We start from the raw sequence: 14,245 nt of genomic DNA on the forward strand, positions 1-14,245 counted from the left end.
ATTATCCTGTTCATTGTGTTTTATACTGTGGGGCAGGTTTGTGCGCACAGCAATTCCCTTTACCCAAGAGCCTCAGCGTGATAAGCCTGCCAACGTTCAGCCTTACTACCTGTATGGCTCTAAGGTAGGTTTTAGCACTGTTCCACCTGTATGAACATCAATTATGTAAAATGCTTAGCATAATAAAACCTTAAAGCCCCTGGAAACATAGTTTTCATGTTTCAAAAAAAAAATTGCGATTACTAAACATCAGTATAATAATAGGAATTTACCCGTGGTAGACTGAATAAATACATTTTTCTAATTATGTTTTAATTATAAGTTTAAAAAGCTAGTTTAAAAAGCTGTTCAGAAGCATACTGCATCTAGTTTACTAAAATGAGATAAAATTAGATCAAATTATATAAGTTTATACAAGTCATATGGCCTTTTTTTGTCAAATGAGCTTCAAAACTGTTCATAGGGTTGTGAGATTTTATCACCTAAACACAAAAAGGAAAACAAATATTAAAGGAATATACGTAGTTATATGAAGTTAACTAGTATGTTGAATTACTGCCATAATTCTCCATCTATACTCAGACATTTCATTTCTGGAGTGATAATTTGTAATAATTACTTAATTAGGAAAAGGTATATCTGGATAAATGTTTGACTGCTGTTTCATTATACTCATTATATCTCAATATGGCAAAAACCTACATGCCTATGTTCAAATGGCTTAGGCACCCTATTTTTTAGTACAGTTTTTATGTAGTTATAGATGTTTATTTTATGACTTCTGCATTATTGAGTCCGTACAAACACATTTTAGATTTCCACACATTACTTTGCTAATAAAAAATTAAATGTTACAGAAAAATGTTTGTATGTCAGTAAAGAAAGCAACATATTACATATAACAGACAGTTTCAGACAAACAGCATAGTGAAGGCTGCTGGGTTTTGTGTGCAAAAGTCAAGAAGCAAGTACAACAGTCAAAGTCTTCAGAAGAACTGTAGTAGATTCTTCAAACTCTTTATAAAACTGCACAAATTGTACCTGAGACTACTGATGTATTGTCTTAAAAAGCAAAGGGTTGTCACACCAAATATTGACTTATTTTAGTTTATTACTGTTTACTGCTCTTTATAGTAGTTTTATATAGAAACAGTTAATTTCATAATTTTTTGAAGGCATGTGGCATGTGCCTAAGACTTTTGCACAGTACTGTATATACTATTCGTTTTGCAATGTGATTTTTTTTTTTTTTTTATGTCAGATAAAACTGTTTCCATGTGATGTGCTGTTTGAGGAGGTGGAATGTGTGAAATGATGTCATTCTCTGGTTTACAGCCTCTGAACATTGCATACTCCCACATCTACAGTTCCTACAGGAACTTTGTGGGTCCCCCGCATTTCAAAACCATCTGCCGTCTCCTTGGTTACCAGGGCATCGCTGTAGTGATGGAGGAGCTGCTGAAAATTGTCAAGAGCTTGGTAGTGATCATTTAACAGTCACTGTCAACAGGATATCATTTTCTCATCTATAGTAATTTATCTGTATATAAGCAGCTTGCATTAGGCCCATGTCTATTTTTGACTCTACATCATGTTATTTCGGTGTGTCTCCTGCTGTGCTATTCAGCTCCAGGGCACCATTCTTCAGTATGTGAAGACCCTGATAGAGGTGATGCCTAAGATCTGCCGTCTGCCTCGCCATGAGTATGGATCGCCAGGTAAGATGGCTCACTGTCTCCGATTACAGCTGTCATCTTTATTTTTCATCTACATCAATTTCACGATAATAATAACAACCAACAAGCCGAAGTGTGAAAATCTGCTTTGGTTCTGTGATTATCAAGATGAATGCCAGCAATTTAAAGACTCGTTAGTAGTTCTAAGGTTTTCCTTAAATGCAGTGTTTTTTTTAAGCAGAAGCTACTGTGGACTTGTGATCTCTTAAAATTCATTTTCTTGTGTCCTTTACAGTTCTCATTATTTATTATGTGGTATTTTATGTGGTATTTTATTTATTATGTGTGTTTTCAGGTATCCTGGAGTTTTTCCACCACCAGCTCAAAGATATAATTGAATACGCTGAGCTGAAGACTGATGTGTTTCAGAGCCTAAGGGAGGTTGGCAATGCAATCCTCTTCTGCCTCCTTATTGAGCAAGCACTGGTAGGAAGCTACACATTCTGTACATTTCACTTTGTTTCCTGTTTGTTAGCTTCAAGGCTAGACTGTGTAAAATATTAAATTATTATATTTATTATTATAGGTTTCTTTTAAATCTTACACAGCATTTTTTTAAATTACTATTTTTAGATATAAAGATTTTACTGAAATATAATATTGTGTATAATTCTGGATTTTCTATTGTATAATATTTTCATGATAAATGTGTCATAGGAATTTCTTTAAAATGCATAATTTTTTTTTTTACTTATCACTCAGCTCTATCCTGTCATGTTTCTGTGTCTCTATTTCCTTCCTTTTAAGTTCCCTGTCCGTCTGTGGCTCATTGCAATATACAGTCTGTTTGACACATTTTGGTTTAGGCACTCTGTGCATTTTTTCCACAAAAGTCAATTCTCTTTTGTGGGAGAGTTTCTTATAGCTTTGTAGGAGACTGAAATTCTTGGCATCTGTTAGTGGGTTTTCACGAGTACTGTACTACACTGCTACTCTGAATGGAAAGGGAAATTCCCAGCCTACAGGACCAATTCCCTGTACTGAGTAATTCTTTCCCTTGATTTGAGCTGGAAATCAATATTTTCTCCTGATGCATTGTACTTAATTGTCACCCTGGACAATGTGTACAATGATTAATTTGTGTGTGTGTGTGTTTCATTACTGTGTGGATGCCAATGATGTGTCAGTAGAAGATAGTGCTGCCATCTGCCTCTAAAACGCAACTTTATTTCTCATTACACGCTGGCAACAACCAAAGGTGGTAAGGAATTAGGTCTAACTCATGTAACAAAACCACACAAAGACCAATAGCACACCGTCTCTGGTCGCTGTCGCTTTGTTTCATTTTACATATTGTTCCTGGTGTCCTATTCTGCCATGGATTCAACGATAAGGTGATCACGGTCCCCAGACAACTGACTAAGCAAAGTTAGTTTCATGTCGTTCAACAAGGGTTGCAACAATTATTTTACAATGGTGATTATAAAAACATGAATTTCTATTTGTGGATGCTTTGTTCACCAAATGATGAAAAACCACATCTAATTTTTGGACAGAACATAATAAAATACCAAAAGCATTGAAGCAGTATCGTGCACATACAATAGGAGATTTAGTTGGCAGCTATAAATGTTATTTATTTTTAATTAATCTTGCTACTTCTCAGTAGCATGGAGGGTCACTATTTTGCCACATCTCTTAAGATTCTTTCTAGAAACAGAGCAATACTGCAAGGCGTTTTAGATCAACCATAACAAAAACAATTCATGTCGGAAACAGTTGGAAGTTTGCTAGGGTATTGGACCCATGAGCACTCTGTCCCTCTACATAGTGAGAAGGGAAAAACAGAGCTAGGGCAATGGTGACACAGTGGGTGGTTAAGGCTCTGGGCTACTGATCAGATGGTCGGGGTTCAAGCCCCAGCACCACCAAGCTGTCACTGCTGGGCCCTTGAGCAAGTGCCAAAACCCTGTCTGCTCCAGGGGTGCCATATTCTTAACAAGCTGGAATACTGAAAGCGAAGAAGTGAATTTCACTTTACTATAATGTGTATGTAACAAATAAAGATGATAAAGCATAGAAAAAAGAGCCCAAATATCTTAGTTTTAGATTTACACATTTTATGTGGTTCTTCACGTTCGAAAGTTGGTCTGAATTGAAGTTGGAAGTCCACACGCACAAACCTAACGATATAATGGCTCTGCGTACAGGCGTGCACCCCAATCCCTCTACAAGGGTCTCCAGCCTAGTTAGACAATGCAGTTAGAGACTCTAATTGCTGTTATGCTCTCAAGCGCACGTATCACAAAGTATGAATTGCAGCGGTGCTGATCATTTTTGAAACCAGCCCCACATACCACTAAATAAAGAGAAATTCTTCTTCCGAATCCATGGCAGTATGGAACACTTTCTGGCTGCTCGTGAATGTCTTGCTCTGATGCACTGATCTTGCACTCATGCACTTTGCTATTCAATCAATTGTATTAATCTGATGCTTGCCTTTTGTTTCCGTGTTTAATGTATCTTTTTTTTGAAGTGTACTTTGTGACAGCCGATCACTGCACGCTGATCTCTCATTGACACCGTTCTGCACAGGGCACAAATCTGCTCATTGCTTGGTTTATTATTGTGTTTGAAGTGACATGACAAAGTCAGTGTGCCCTCATTTCACTAAAATTAATCACATCATGTAATTTAATCCAGGATCCATTTCCTCCAATTGCATAAATTCTGTATGTTATGTTATAGTCAAGTTTGTTGTTATCTACCAACTAATGATTCTGCCTGCCTGTGAGAGTTAGTGTGTTTTAATCACTGCTCAAATTCCCGAAGCTATACAATTAAATAGCATTTCCTAACCTAATCATTACATAATATGTATGGCTGATATACACCAAGCTGTTAATTTATTAGGTACACCCACATTGTATATACACTCCGCCATGATAACATTTAGAGTTACCTTAAAGTTGCTCTTTGCAAATATATAATTACTGACTATACTCCATCTGCTGCTATGTACAGTTTGGCAACCGCTCTCTACTCCAACCATCAGTGGAAATGGTCCCTCATAGGAGGGGTTAGAGGATGATCAACACAAATTGTGCATGGTGTAACTGTACACCTCCATGGCATGGTGTACTGACAAAGTCTGTGTATAATAATGTATAAGTGTAAGAATATACAGCGCCTAAAATCTCCAGCAGCATTTGTGTCTGATCCACTCGTATGATCACCACATACACACTAACATGCAACTACTACGTATTTGTCACTGTGAAACACCGTCTAAATAATATCTGCTTATTGATGGTCCTGTGGTACTTCTTTTACACTGATGGCTGGTGTAGAGACTGCAAAAGATGGGCTACTGTGTTATATACGACACAGTGACCTATGGTGTACCTGATAAACTGATCAGTGGGTATAACTATAAGGTAGGTGTATCTAATAAACTGGCAAAAATGTGGCAACAAAAAAAAAAAAAAACTTCTAAAGCTGGACTGTAGTTACGGCTTAAAGCCAAGTTTTGTCCTCTGTGTGCACCAAGGATTTACACAGATTTTACATCATATGTACAGTATATCATCATTGGATGGCATCCAATTTCTACACTGCTGTTTGTGTGGTTTCTGTAATTTCACAGTGGAACCAGGAACTGCTTCGTTAAGCAGTTTTGTTGCTCACTAGGTTTCTCTGGTGGTTTGTTTTCATTTTAGTCCCAGGAAGAAGTCTGTGACCTCCTTCATGCAGCTCCATTCCAGAACATTCTCCCCAGAGTCTACATCAAAGGTGAAGAACAACACAGATTATGAATAATTACACTCTCCTCTTGCTGAGATCAGTAAAGCCGTTTCGAATGCTGAGCCTTATCCCATGCTGTTGCTTGGTCTGTAGAGGGTGAGAGGTTGGAGGTGAGGATGAAGAGGCTGGAAGCCAAGTATGCTCCTCTGCACTTGGTTCCTCTCATTGAGAGACTTGGCACTCCACAGGTGAGACACAAACATCTGTTCAGAGGTTGTAATGGGTCTGGCATTAGTGATGTCACTCGACATGGAAAGTGAAATATGTGATACAAAAATTCAAGCTGCTTGTTTTTAGTGCACGGTATTTATATGCCAATCTTCCTGACAGCAAATTGCTATAGCACGAGAGGGAGACCTGCTGACCAAGGAGAGGCTGTGCTGCGGCTTGTCAATGTTCGAGGTCATCCTCACACGCATCCGCAGCTTTCTGCAAGACAGCGTGTGGCGTGGACCACCACCCAGCAACGGTGTCATGCACGTGGACGAGTGCATGGAGTTCCACCGGCTCTGGAGCGCCATGCAGTTTGTCTACTGTATCCCAGTGGGCACACACGAGTTCACCGCAGAGTATGTCATTTAAATTAGCATAACATTGGCAGAGACACAAACCCAAAAAAAAACAACTAAGCATTAAAAGTCATTATTAGTGAGTGTTCCACATGATACACCCTGTACTTCTTACAGTGATCTTATGTGCGATTGAGGTTTTAGGAATGTTAGGTTGGAGTCTACTGAGCATACTGTGGTGCAACTGTGTTTGTGTTTAGGCAGTGTTTTGGGGATGGACTAAACTGGGCTGGCTGTGCCATCATCGTGCTGTTGGGCCAGCAGCGGCGCTTCGACCTCTTTGATTTCTGCTACCATCTGCTGAAGGTCCAGAGACAGGATGGCAAGGACGAGATCATCAAGAATGTGGTAAGTATCATCAAGTACATGGTAGGTGTCCTCTCTGACCTTGTGGAGTTATTAAGTTGATATTGTGGGCAATATACCCAAAATTTAATATCAGTATATTTTCAAAATATTTAATGGTAATTATGTCATGTTATTCACATTTTTATGGAAAAGCAATAGAAAATGATTACTCGCATACTTCTTTGATTACCTTTGATTTACACGAATTGCTCAACTGTGAGAAAAGTTCTATTTTAAAATCTTTAACAGTAGACAACTTTACCGATGTCTCATTTTATAACTGTACACCCATCTTCAGTCTCTATGTTATGCATCAGAAACAGTGCACGAAAACAATCAGAACCAAACAACAGCAATTTTTTTTTTTTTTTTAAAGTATGCCTAAATGTAATGAGCAGTGTGGTCAAATCAACTTCTCATTATACTTACACGTAAGTAGAGAAAAAAGAACATTTAGTCTGCTGTTGTTTCAAAACTCCAAATAAGGGTTGCTTAGCTGTTTTTGTTTGTTTGTTTGTTTTTTTCTAATGACATAAGTAAGCAATATCGTACAAGCAAAAGTGCTGTTATACCAAATTCTAGTGATGATTACCTGCAGCACTCATCCCTACAGCCAGATCACAGCTGTGCTGATATTCAGTACAACAGCACAGTTGCTAGTGTGATATTGCTTTTATACCACGGTTCTATAAACACGAAATTAATATCAAGTAACTGACATTTCAGACAAAATATGGCCAAATATTTTCGCTTCATGAACTAAATGGTTCCCAAAGGAGCTCCAGCTGGATAGAGTGTTGTGTGATGCCGTGCCAACACAGACAGACTGACAGGATGTAGTAAGTGTAGTAACAGATTCAATGTAATGAACTATTGCTAGAAAGGCAATTTATTTGTAGCAGACACAGACAAGCGGAGTGATACAAACAGCGAAATGTCCCAGTGTTGTTGTACTAAGTGTTAGCACTCTTGGAACACTGTTTGTCCAACCAAATTACTGGACCAGAACTAACGGGTGTGTAAAATTAGATTAGATTTGGAATGTTCACATTTAGCACAGGTGCTTTCATTTCTGACCAAAGAGAGAGATAGAGAGAGAGAGAGGTGCTTAAAGTTACAAAATGGATCAAGATTTTAAAACACCAAATGTGGCATAACCTGCACTACATAAAATTGTGCAAATATAAATATAATTGTTATAATTATTTCTAGATTATTCCAATGCATACTTCTCTCTGGCTGTTAGAGGACAGGATCCATTCGTTTTTCTTTTTTCGCCTTCTTTCTTTCTGAGGCATCTTTGTACTAACTATAAAAGGAAGGATAAATATTTAATGTTGAATAATGAAAAACAATATAATACACAAATGCCCAAATTCACCTTTAAGCTGAAATGTGAATGTGAACACAGCCCATCTTTGATTTAAAATTCCAGCTACGAAAGCCAGATAGTAAACTGCAAAGCAACGGCATGGAACACTTTTTCTTTCTAAGTACACACGTAGTATGTACTTAGCAAGTGTTCAGACTAAAACTAAACTCACCATCTCCACATTGCAAATGTAGGCTTGGAGGTTGTAGCTGCAGTGACACACCAAGTAACATGATGTAAACTGACAGTCAGCAATCGGGGCTTTTATTTAAATAATTATTTGATTTGATATGAGCCTCAGTCACATCTTTAAAAAAAATTCCGAAAGGGCACTGGGGCAACAAGGGGCAATATAGCAGGTGCTCAAGCACCTGAGCTCCATGTGTCTGAACCATGAAATGCAACTTGGCATAAACAGAAAAAAAAAATCAGCTAATGTGCAATCAAATTAGTGATATGCCTGACATTTTACATTTGCCTTTGCATAAAAATACAACCCTTATTAGTTGATTTCAGAGCAAATGCAAAGAAACATTTTTTTCTGAGCATCTGTTTCAGCAATAGCTATCAGGATATAAACACAGTTTAGCCAAAGTCGACTGACCAAATTAATCGAATAAATGCTGAAACTTTTCAACAGAGTATAGTGTCTAACGTTTCCATGCCTTTGATTTTCAGCCCTTGAAGAAAATGGCTGACCGCATCCGAAAGTACCAGATCCTCAACAATGAGATCTTTGCCATTCTCAACAAGTACATGAAGGCTGTTGAGACGGACAGTTCTACAGTCGAGCATGTTCGCTGTTTCCAGCCTCCTATACACCAGTCCCTGGCAACCACATGTTAAAACCCCCTCAGCCTACCACTGACACGCTTTCCTCTGGTGTGGGCTGGTTTTCAAACTTAAGCGCTTACAAGGTAAAGGTAATTTACGAGCGTTTTCCCGACCACTGTTTCAGCAGTGGCAGACATACCTCCACACTTGTCCAAAAGTTAGATCCTCAAGTGAACTGAAGGCCTTATCCACTGTTCTCTGAGCCTCGATTCTGAACATCCTAATAAGTTTCCAGGTTTCACACCAGGTCCTGCCTGTAGTACACAAGGCAAATTATGGTAAAAGTAAAAAGTAACAAATTTAAATATAACTATTAAATTAACCAGAGCACATATATAAATTTTTATTGTGATTTTTATTGTTTTTTTTTTTTTAATTCCTGATATCATTACACTTGGTCATACTGATAGTAAAATTGGTAAAGCCCATTTTTGCAATGCCACTTTTAACTAAGTTCACCTTTTAATTTTTAATGTATGTCCCTAAAGAAATAGGAGCAAGAGGAATCTGGTTCATGGACAATAGTGTTAATCTAGTTTGCATATTTATGTATCATTGTTATATTTTGACACATTTTAAAGAGATCACCACGTTCAGTTTCCTTCATTACCCAGTTAGCTCTGCTTTTCTGAATTGTTTTTAAAGCTTATTATATCTTCTATTTTCCATCTTAAATGTCAGACAAAGTGAAGTATTTGGTGTGGTACTTGTTCATTTTTTATAATGTAATATGTCTTGAGTATTTGCCTAATCTACAGAAAACAAACCCCCACCAATGGTTGCAGTTAGTAACGTCTCAGTTTATGGACTGCTTGTCTGGGATAACAATGTTTTAATTTAAAGTGTGTATGTAACCAGTGGAGATGTTTAGCATTGTGAACTCACATAACCTAAATTTCAAAGTTATATTGCAATGGAGGATGAAGGATTTCCTTTAAAATACCTCTTGATTTCATTTAGAGGAAATATCCGATATCGGGGTGTTTCCCATCACATGCCGTGGCACACGTTGTTAGGGGAAAATGACCTTTAAACTTCCATTTCCTGTACATAAGGGCAATTATAAGACCTAAAGCTACTGTTGTGAGTGGATCCTCATGAACTCATCTCTTTCCTGAGTGCAGGATCTTTTACATACCTTTCTCTTTTAAAGTACTTAGTAAAGTAAGGGTTCCTTTTCCAAGTCTCTGTTCACATACACGGTTTTCCTTGCGCCTTGGAGGGCTTAAATTGTTTAATGATTAAAAATGAAATGAAAATTCTGAGGCTTTGCTTTTAAATGCTGGCATGACGGGTGTAACTTATTGTCATCTTGGATCTTATTGTGACATGAATTTTTGTTCATATTGTTGTACAAGTGATCAAGTGTTTTAAAATAGAAAAAGGAAAAACATAATGAAATGTACAACAAATGGTTGTGCAAATGGATTGAAAATTGCATTGTATTTCCATGAAATAAAAAAAAATATCTAACTGAAACCTGACTTGAGATTTACTAATGATGTCATGTTTGTTCCAGAGAATGAATTTAATACAATCATAAATACGAAAAAAAAAACTAAATTAAATGTTCTTCTCACCTCTCTTATGACTTGTACTTGATGTTAAAGCAGCAGAACAAGAACATCAGGATGTATCAGTCAAAGGGCTTAGTTGCACTTGGCATCTATTTCCTCCATGTACAGTAATAGTGGAATGGCAGATGGTTTTGTAAAAGTAAGGAAACAAAGAGAGTGGAGTTGTTCAGGCAGTGCAGGGCAAATTCAAGTATTTAATTTTACTCATATATGTTCCATACATTGTTCTCATTTTGTCTTTGGGTCATGGTAAGAAGAGATTAACTTTTGTTTTATGCTGTCATAGTTTTTCTGAAATTATTTGAGTTGCATGTATTTGTGTGAAATTTAAGCAAGTAAAATGTATTTAGGTCAATCACAGCGAGCTCAGATTCCCGACTCAGAAACCTGGGTGACATAAGCTTAGGCATGGATCCAGGGTTCGGCCACAAGGTAACTCCAGACACTTTACACTGAGCAGCACACCAGGTCCACTTGGCAGGACACACACCATTTCCGGAAAGGGTCTGTTCAAAGGTATCGCAGTTAATCTGGCCAAGGATGCCACACCTCTCCGTTCAGCTGTAACAAGAAGTCAGGGAGGAGGTCAGCAGGGCGTCCCAATAACTAGTAAGAGTAACAGTGGGAACCAGGTTCTTGTGGATCATTTTGGGGCCACTGGTACAACTCTGTGGTACAGCTTGTGAGTTCTGCTCAACATGGACAGTGAAAGAGGCAGAAATGCATAAAGTAGGGCACAAAGCTAGTGTGTCCTGTCCCAGAGGGCTGTGCTGCTCCACTAGATAGCTAAACTCAACAGTGAGATGACACTGCATCAGCACAGAGGTCAGCCTTTGCCTGTGAAGCTCTTCCCAAATCTACAGCACCGTTTCTGGGTGCAGGCGACACACTCCTGCGTGTATGCACTGTCAACATGTCCGTCAAACTGATGCACTGACTGAGCAGGTAAATCAGCGAGGCTAGTCGTCTGTGAGCACACTTGAGGAGATGTTCCATGTGACGTGGAGGTCACACAGCTAATAACCATCCTGTGGCTCCAGAAGAAATCGATGGCTGTTATTTTTGTGTTGTGTCTGTTATTTCAGTGCTGGAAACTATTTGATTGGTTGCTTGTGGTGGGAATTTGATGCTACTTCAGAAAGTTAGGAGCATAATTTTCACTTGCCTCACTGCACCTGGACGTGACAGACTGAAAAGAAAGATGGATAAACTGAGGTAAGGACATTTTTTCCACTTAGTTGTGATGTACTTATATTTTTTCTGATATGTATTTGACATGGGGAATGTGGCAGAGCTGAGGTAGCATTGTCTGGTGTAGTTTAGCATGTCCATTTCTGAGAAATAACTAACATTTATCGTCTACTTAAAACTGCATGAGTAGGTTTTAGTAGATAAGATTTATTTTTTATATGAATGAAGCTTTATTGTACTCAGATCAGCAGTTGCACATGACCATAGATTTTGTTCGGACAGGACAACATTAATAACAACATAGCCTCAACAGGCTTTCACTTGACTTATGATATCTATGTGCAGTTTTAGAATAACCCTGTAATAGGCAGCTGAGAGTCGACAACATAGTCATCCAGCATAGTCTAGTAGCCCATTCTGAATGGTTTTAGGTGTTGGTTCAACTGTGTTTGTCCTCTTGCAATTGTGTGCAAGGTGCACACAAAAGAGGTAATATCAATAACTATGGCTGCTGGAAAACTTCAGAAAAATTTCCAGCCCAACTAAAAACTCAAAATCCACACAAAAGACTTGAAACTAGCACAGAAAATTCAGGCGATGGAAAAGGGAGTCTCCTTTTTCATCTTTTTCCAGCCTTTGCATGGGAACAAAGGTCACTGTGATGCACACGCACTCCATAATATATACAAAAATAAATGGTTCTGTACATCATAGACACACTGTCTGAGTTTACACTTTGAATTTTTCATGGCTGTTGAGTATTTTTAAACTAGCCCAATTTGGTGTTAAAAAAGTGACACTGGCAACCCTGTCATTAACTGTCCTGTCCAATGCCCCTACCCTGAGCATGGGGCAGCGTGATTCTTTCCCAAATCGACCTCTATTACCGTTTCTTGGCATTACCATTAGATGCAATTATAACTCTATGGAATAACTAGCTAAATGAATTTTAAAAAATCAATAACTACACATATAAATAACTCTATGGAATAACTCCACTGTTTTAGTTTTCCCATACAGTCACTTTTTTAGGGTTTTTTAGCTCATTCAATGCAATTACGCTTTCCCATTGAAACGGTATTGTGCAAACTCTGTCAGATTTATAACATATCGACTCCTAGGTGAGCACATTTTTAGTCAAATTATTTCAATTTTAAAATGACACAAAATGAATTAATCCATTGTTCATATACTACTGATATTATTTCCTTGATCTCTGGACTTGCAGCTGCAACTCTGAAGACCATGAGGGCATGGACAAAGACGAAAAAGACATCTTAGATAAGCAAATGTTTGATGATGATGATGATGATGATGCAGAGGAGGTGATGGAAGAGGAGGAAAAAGATGAGGAGAGTGACCTGACATTGTCTTCGGTTCAGTAAATATGTATTGCAGGTAGACTGTGTGTGTAGACCTGTTTGTAATAGCATTTAGAGAAAAGTTTGTGCTGTACCAGTTCATTTTTGTATGCTTATTTGATTATTTTGTGATTACTTTTTACAGGCTGCACACTTGGGTTCATGGTCATGAGGTGATGACTTTGCTATTGGTAGACTACCAATCAAGGAAATGAACAGGAGGAAATACTCCACTAGTTCCACAGGAAACTGCATTGGTGGTGCAGAATGTAAAGAAGGAGAACAATAAATGATTCATCCACAATGTCTTTTTTCATTTGTTAAGTAACTCACTAAATTTTTACTGACTGCCAAAAATGTTTCTTTAAAAACAATTAAAAACAAGTTTAAAAATTAGGGAACATGTAAAATACATCTATATTTGTCTTACATTTTTATGGCTCACATTTAGGGCTGATGTGGATGGGCCCCTATTTGCTATTTTTTTGTCATTTATTTATGATAGCTGTATTAGGAACATTTGTACACCCACACATTCATGCAGTTATCTCATCAGCCAATCATTTGTCAGTTAACATTCACATCAAAGATCAGAATTAAAAATGTGATCTCTGTGACTTTAACCATGGCATCTTTGTTGGTGCCAGTACATTAGTACATAAAAAAAGACTTTAAATGTAACTGACTCGCACATTTTGGGGAAGTCTGGAGTGAATAACCTGAAGTCTCAGAATAATGCAGTAATAAATCAGCGCTGTTTGGCTGCAGTCAACACTGCACTGCTGCTGCATGCTGTATGGTTTGGCATTGTTAGGTGAAGGCTGATGAGTTTTGGGGGAGGGATGAAATAGCCTGCAGAGTAAATGTTTGCTTTGCTCCAATAAAAATGACACCCACCACCCCGAGTCTACCCGCCAGCTGCCTGTCAGGATGAACACAAGGCTGAAAATGTGAAAAGAAGATGAATCATTACATGCTCATCAGATGCTCATAACACAAACTGGAATTAAGAATCGTTAATTAATCAACTTTAAATTTAAAGTTAATATTATTGAACTGGCTTTTTATCTCAAGTGTAAAGTATATCTGCACAGTTTTATGTTGTGCAGGTTATGGCCATAGTCTGTGTTTCAAACTCTTGTTTTTCTCCTTGGTTTTTTATCTTTGAGCACCTGCCTCTCTCTCTCTCTCTCTCTCTCTCTCTATCTATCTATCTATCTATCTATCTATCTATCTATCTGCCCTCTCTCTCTCTTTTCTCTGTCTCTCTCTCTCTGTCTGCCCCGTCCCCATGTCTGTCTGCCCCGCCCCCCCCCCCCCCCCCCCCCCCGTCTTTCTCTCTCTATCTGCCTCTCTCTCTTTTCTCTGTCTCTCTCTCTTTCTCTTTTCTGTCTTTCTCTCTCTATCTGCCTCTCTCTCTCTTTTCTGTCTCTCTTTCTCTTTTCTCTGTCTTTCTGTCTCTGTCTGCCCCCCCCCCCCCTCTGTCTGCCCCCCCGTCTTTCTCTCTCTATCT

At 38.2% G+C, this 14,245-nt stretch overlaps 1 protein-coding gene across 2 annotated transcripts in view; it reads left to right on the forward strand.

The window, feature by feature from the left end:
* The window catches only part of cyfip2 (cytoplasmic FMR1 interacting protein 2), a 38,514-nt gene extending 28,432 nt beyond the window's left edge, over positions 1 to 10,082 (forward strand). Inside the window, exons 21-29 of one of the 2 annotated variants that reach the window (XM_026917792.3) lie at positions 37 to 124; positions 1,336 to 1,479; positions 1,628 to 1,718; positions 2,032 to 2,162; positions 5,396 to 5,468; positions 5,574 to 5,668; positions 5,811 to 6,049; positions 6,250 to 6,397; positions 8,448 to 10,082. In XM_026917792.3, coding sequence (XP_026773593.1) covers positions 37 to 124; positions 1,336 to 1,479; positions 1,628 to 1,718; positions 2,032 to 2,162; positions 5,396 to 5,468; positions 5,574 to 5,668; positions 5,811 to 6,049; positions 6,250 to 6,397; positions 8,448 to 8,615 — 1,177 coding nt within the window. In that variant the 3' untranslated portion in view covers positions 8,616 to 10,082. The other variant, XM_026917793.3, reaches the window with a different exon arrangement.
* The last annotated feature ends 4,163 nt before the right edge of the window (positions 10,083 to 14,245 follow it).

The sequence above is a fragment of the Pangasianodon hypophthalmus genome, chromosome 7 (genome assembly GCF_027358585.1).
Source record: "Pangasianodon hypophthalmus isolate fPanHyp1 chromosome 7, fPanHyp1.pri, whole genome shotgun sequence".
In the NCBI taxonomy this organism is placed as follows: Eukaryota; Metazoa; Chordata; class Actinopteri; order Siluriformes; family Pangasiidae; genus Pangasianodon; species Pangasianodon hypophthalmus.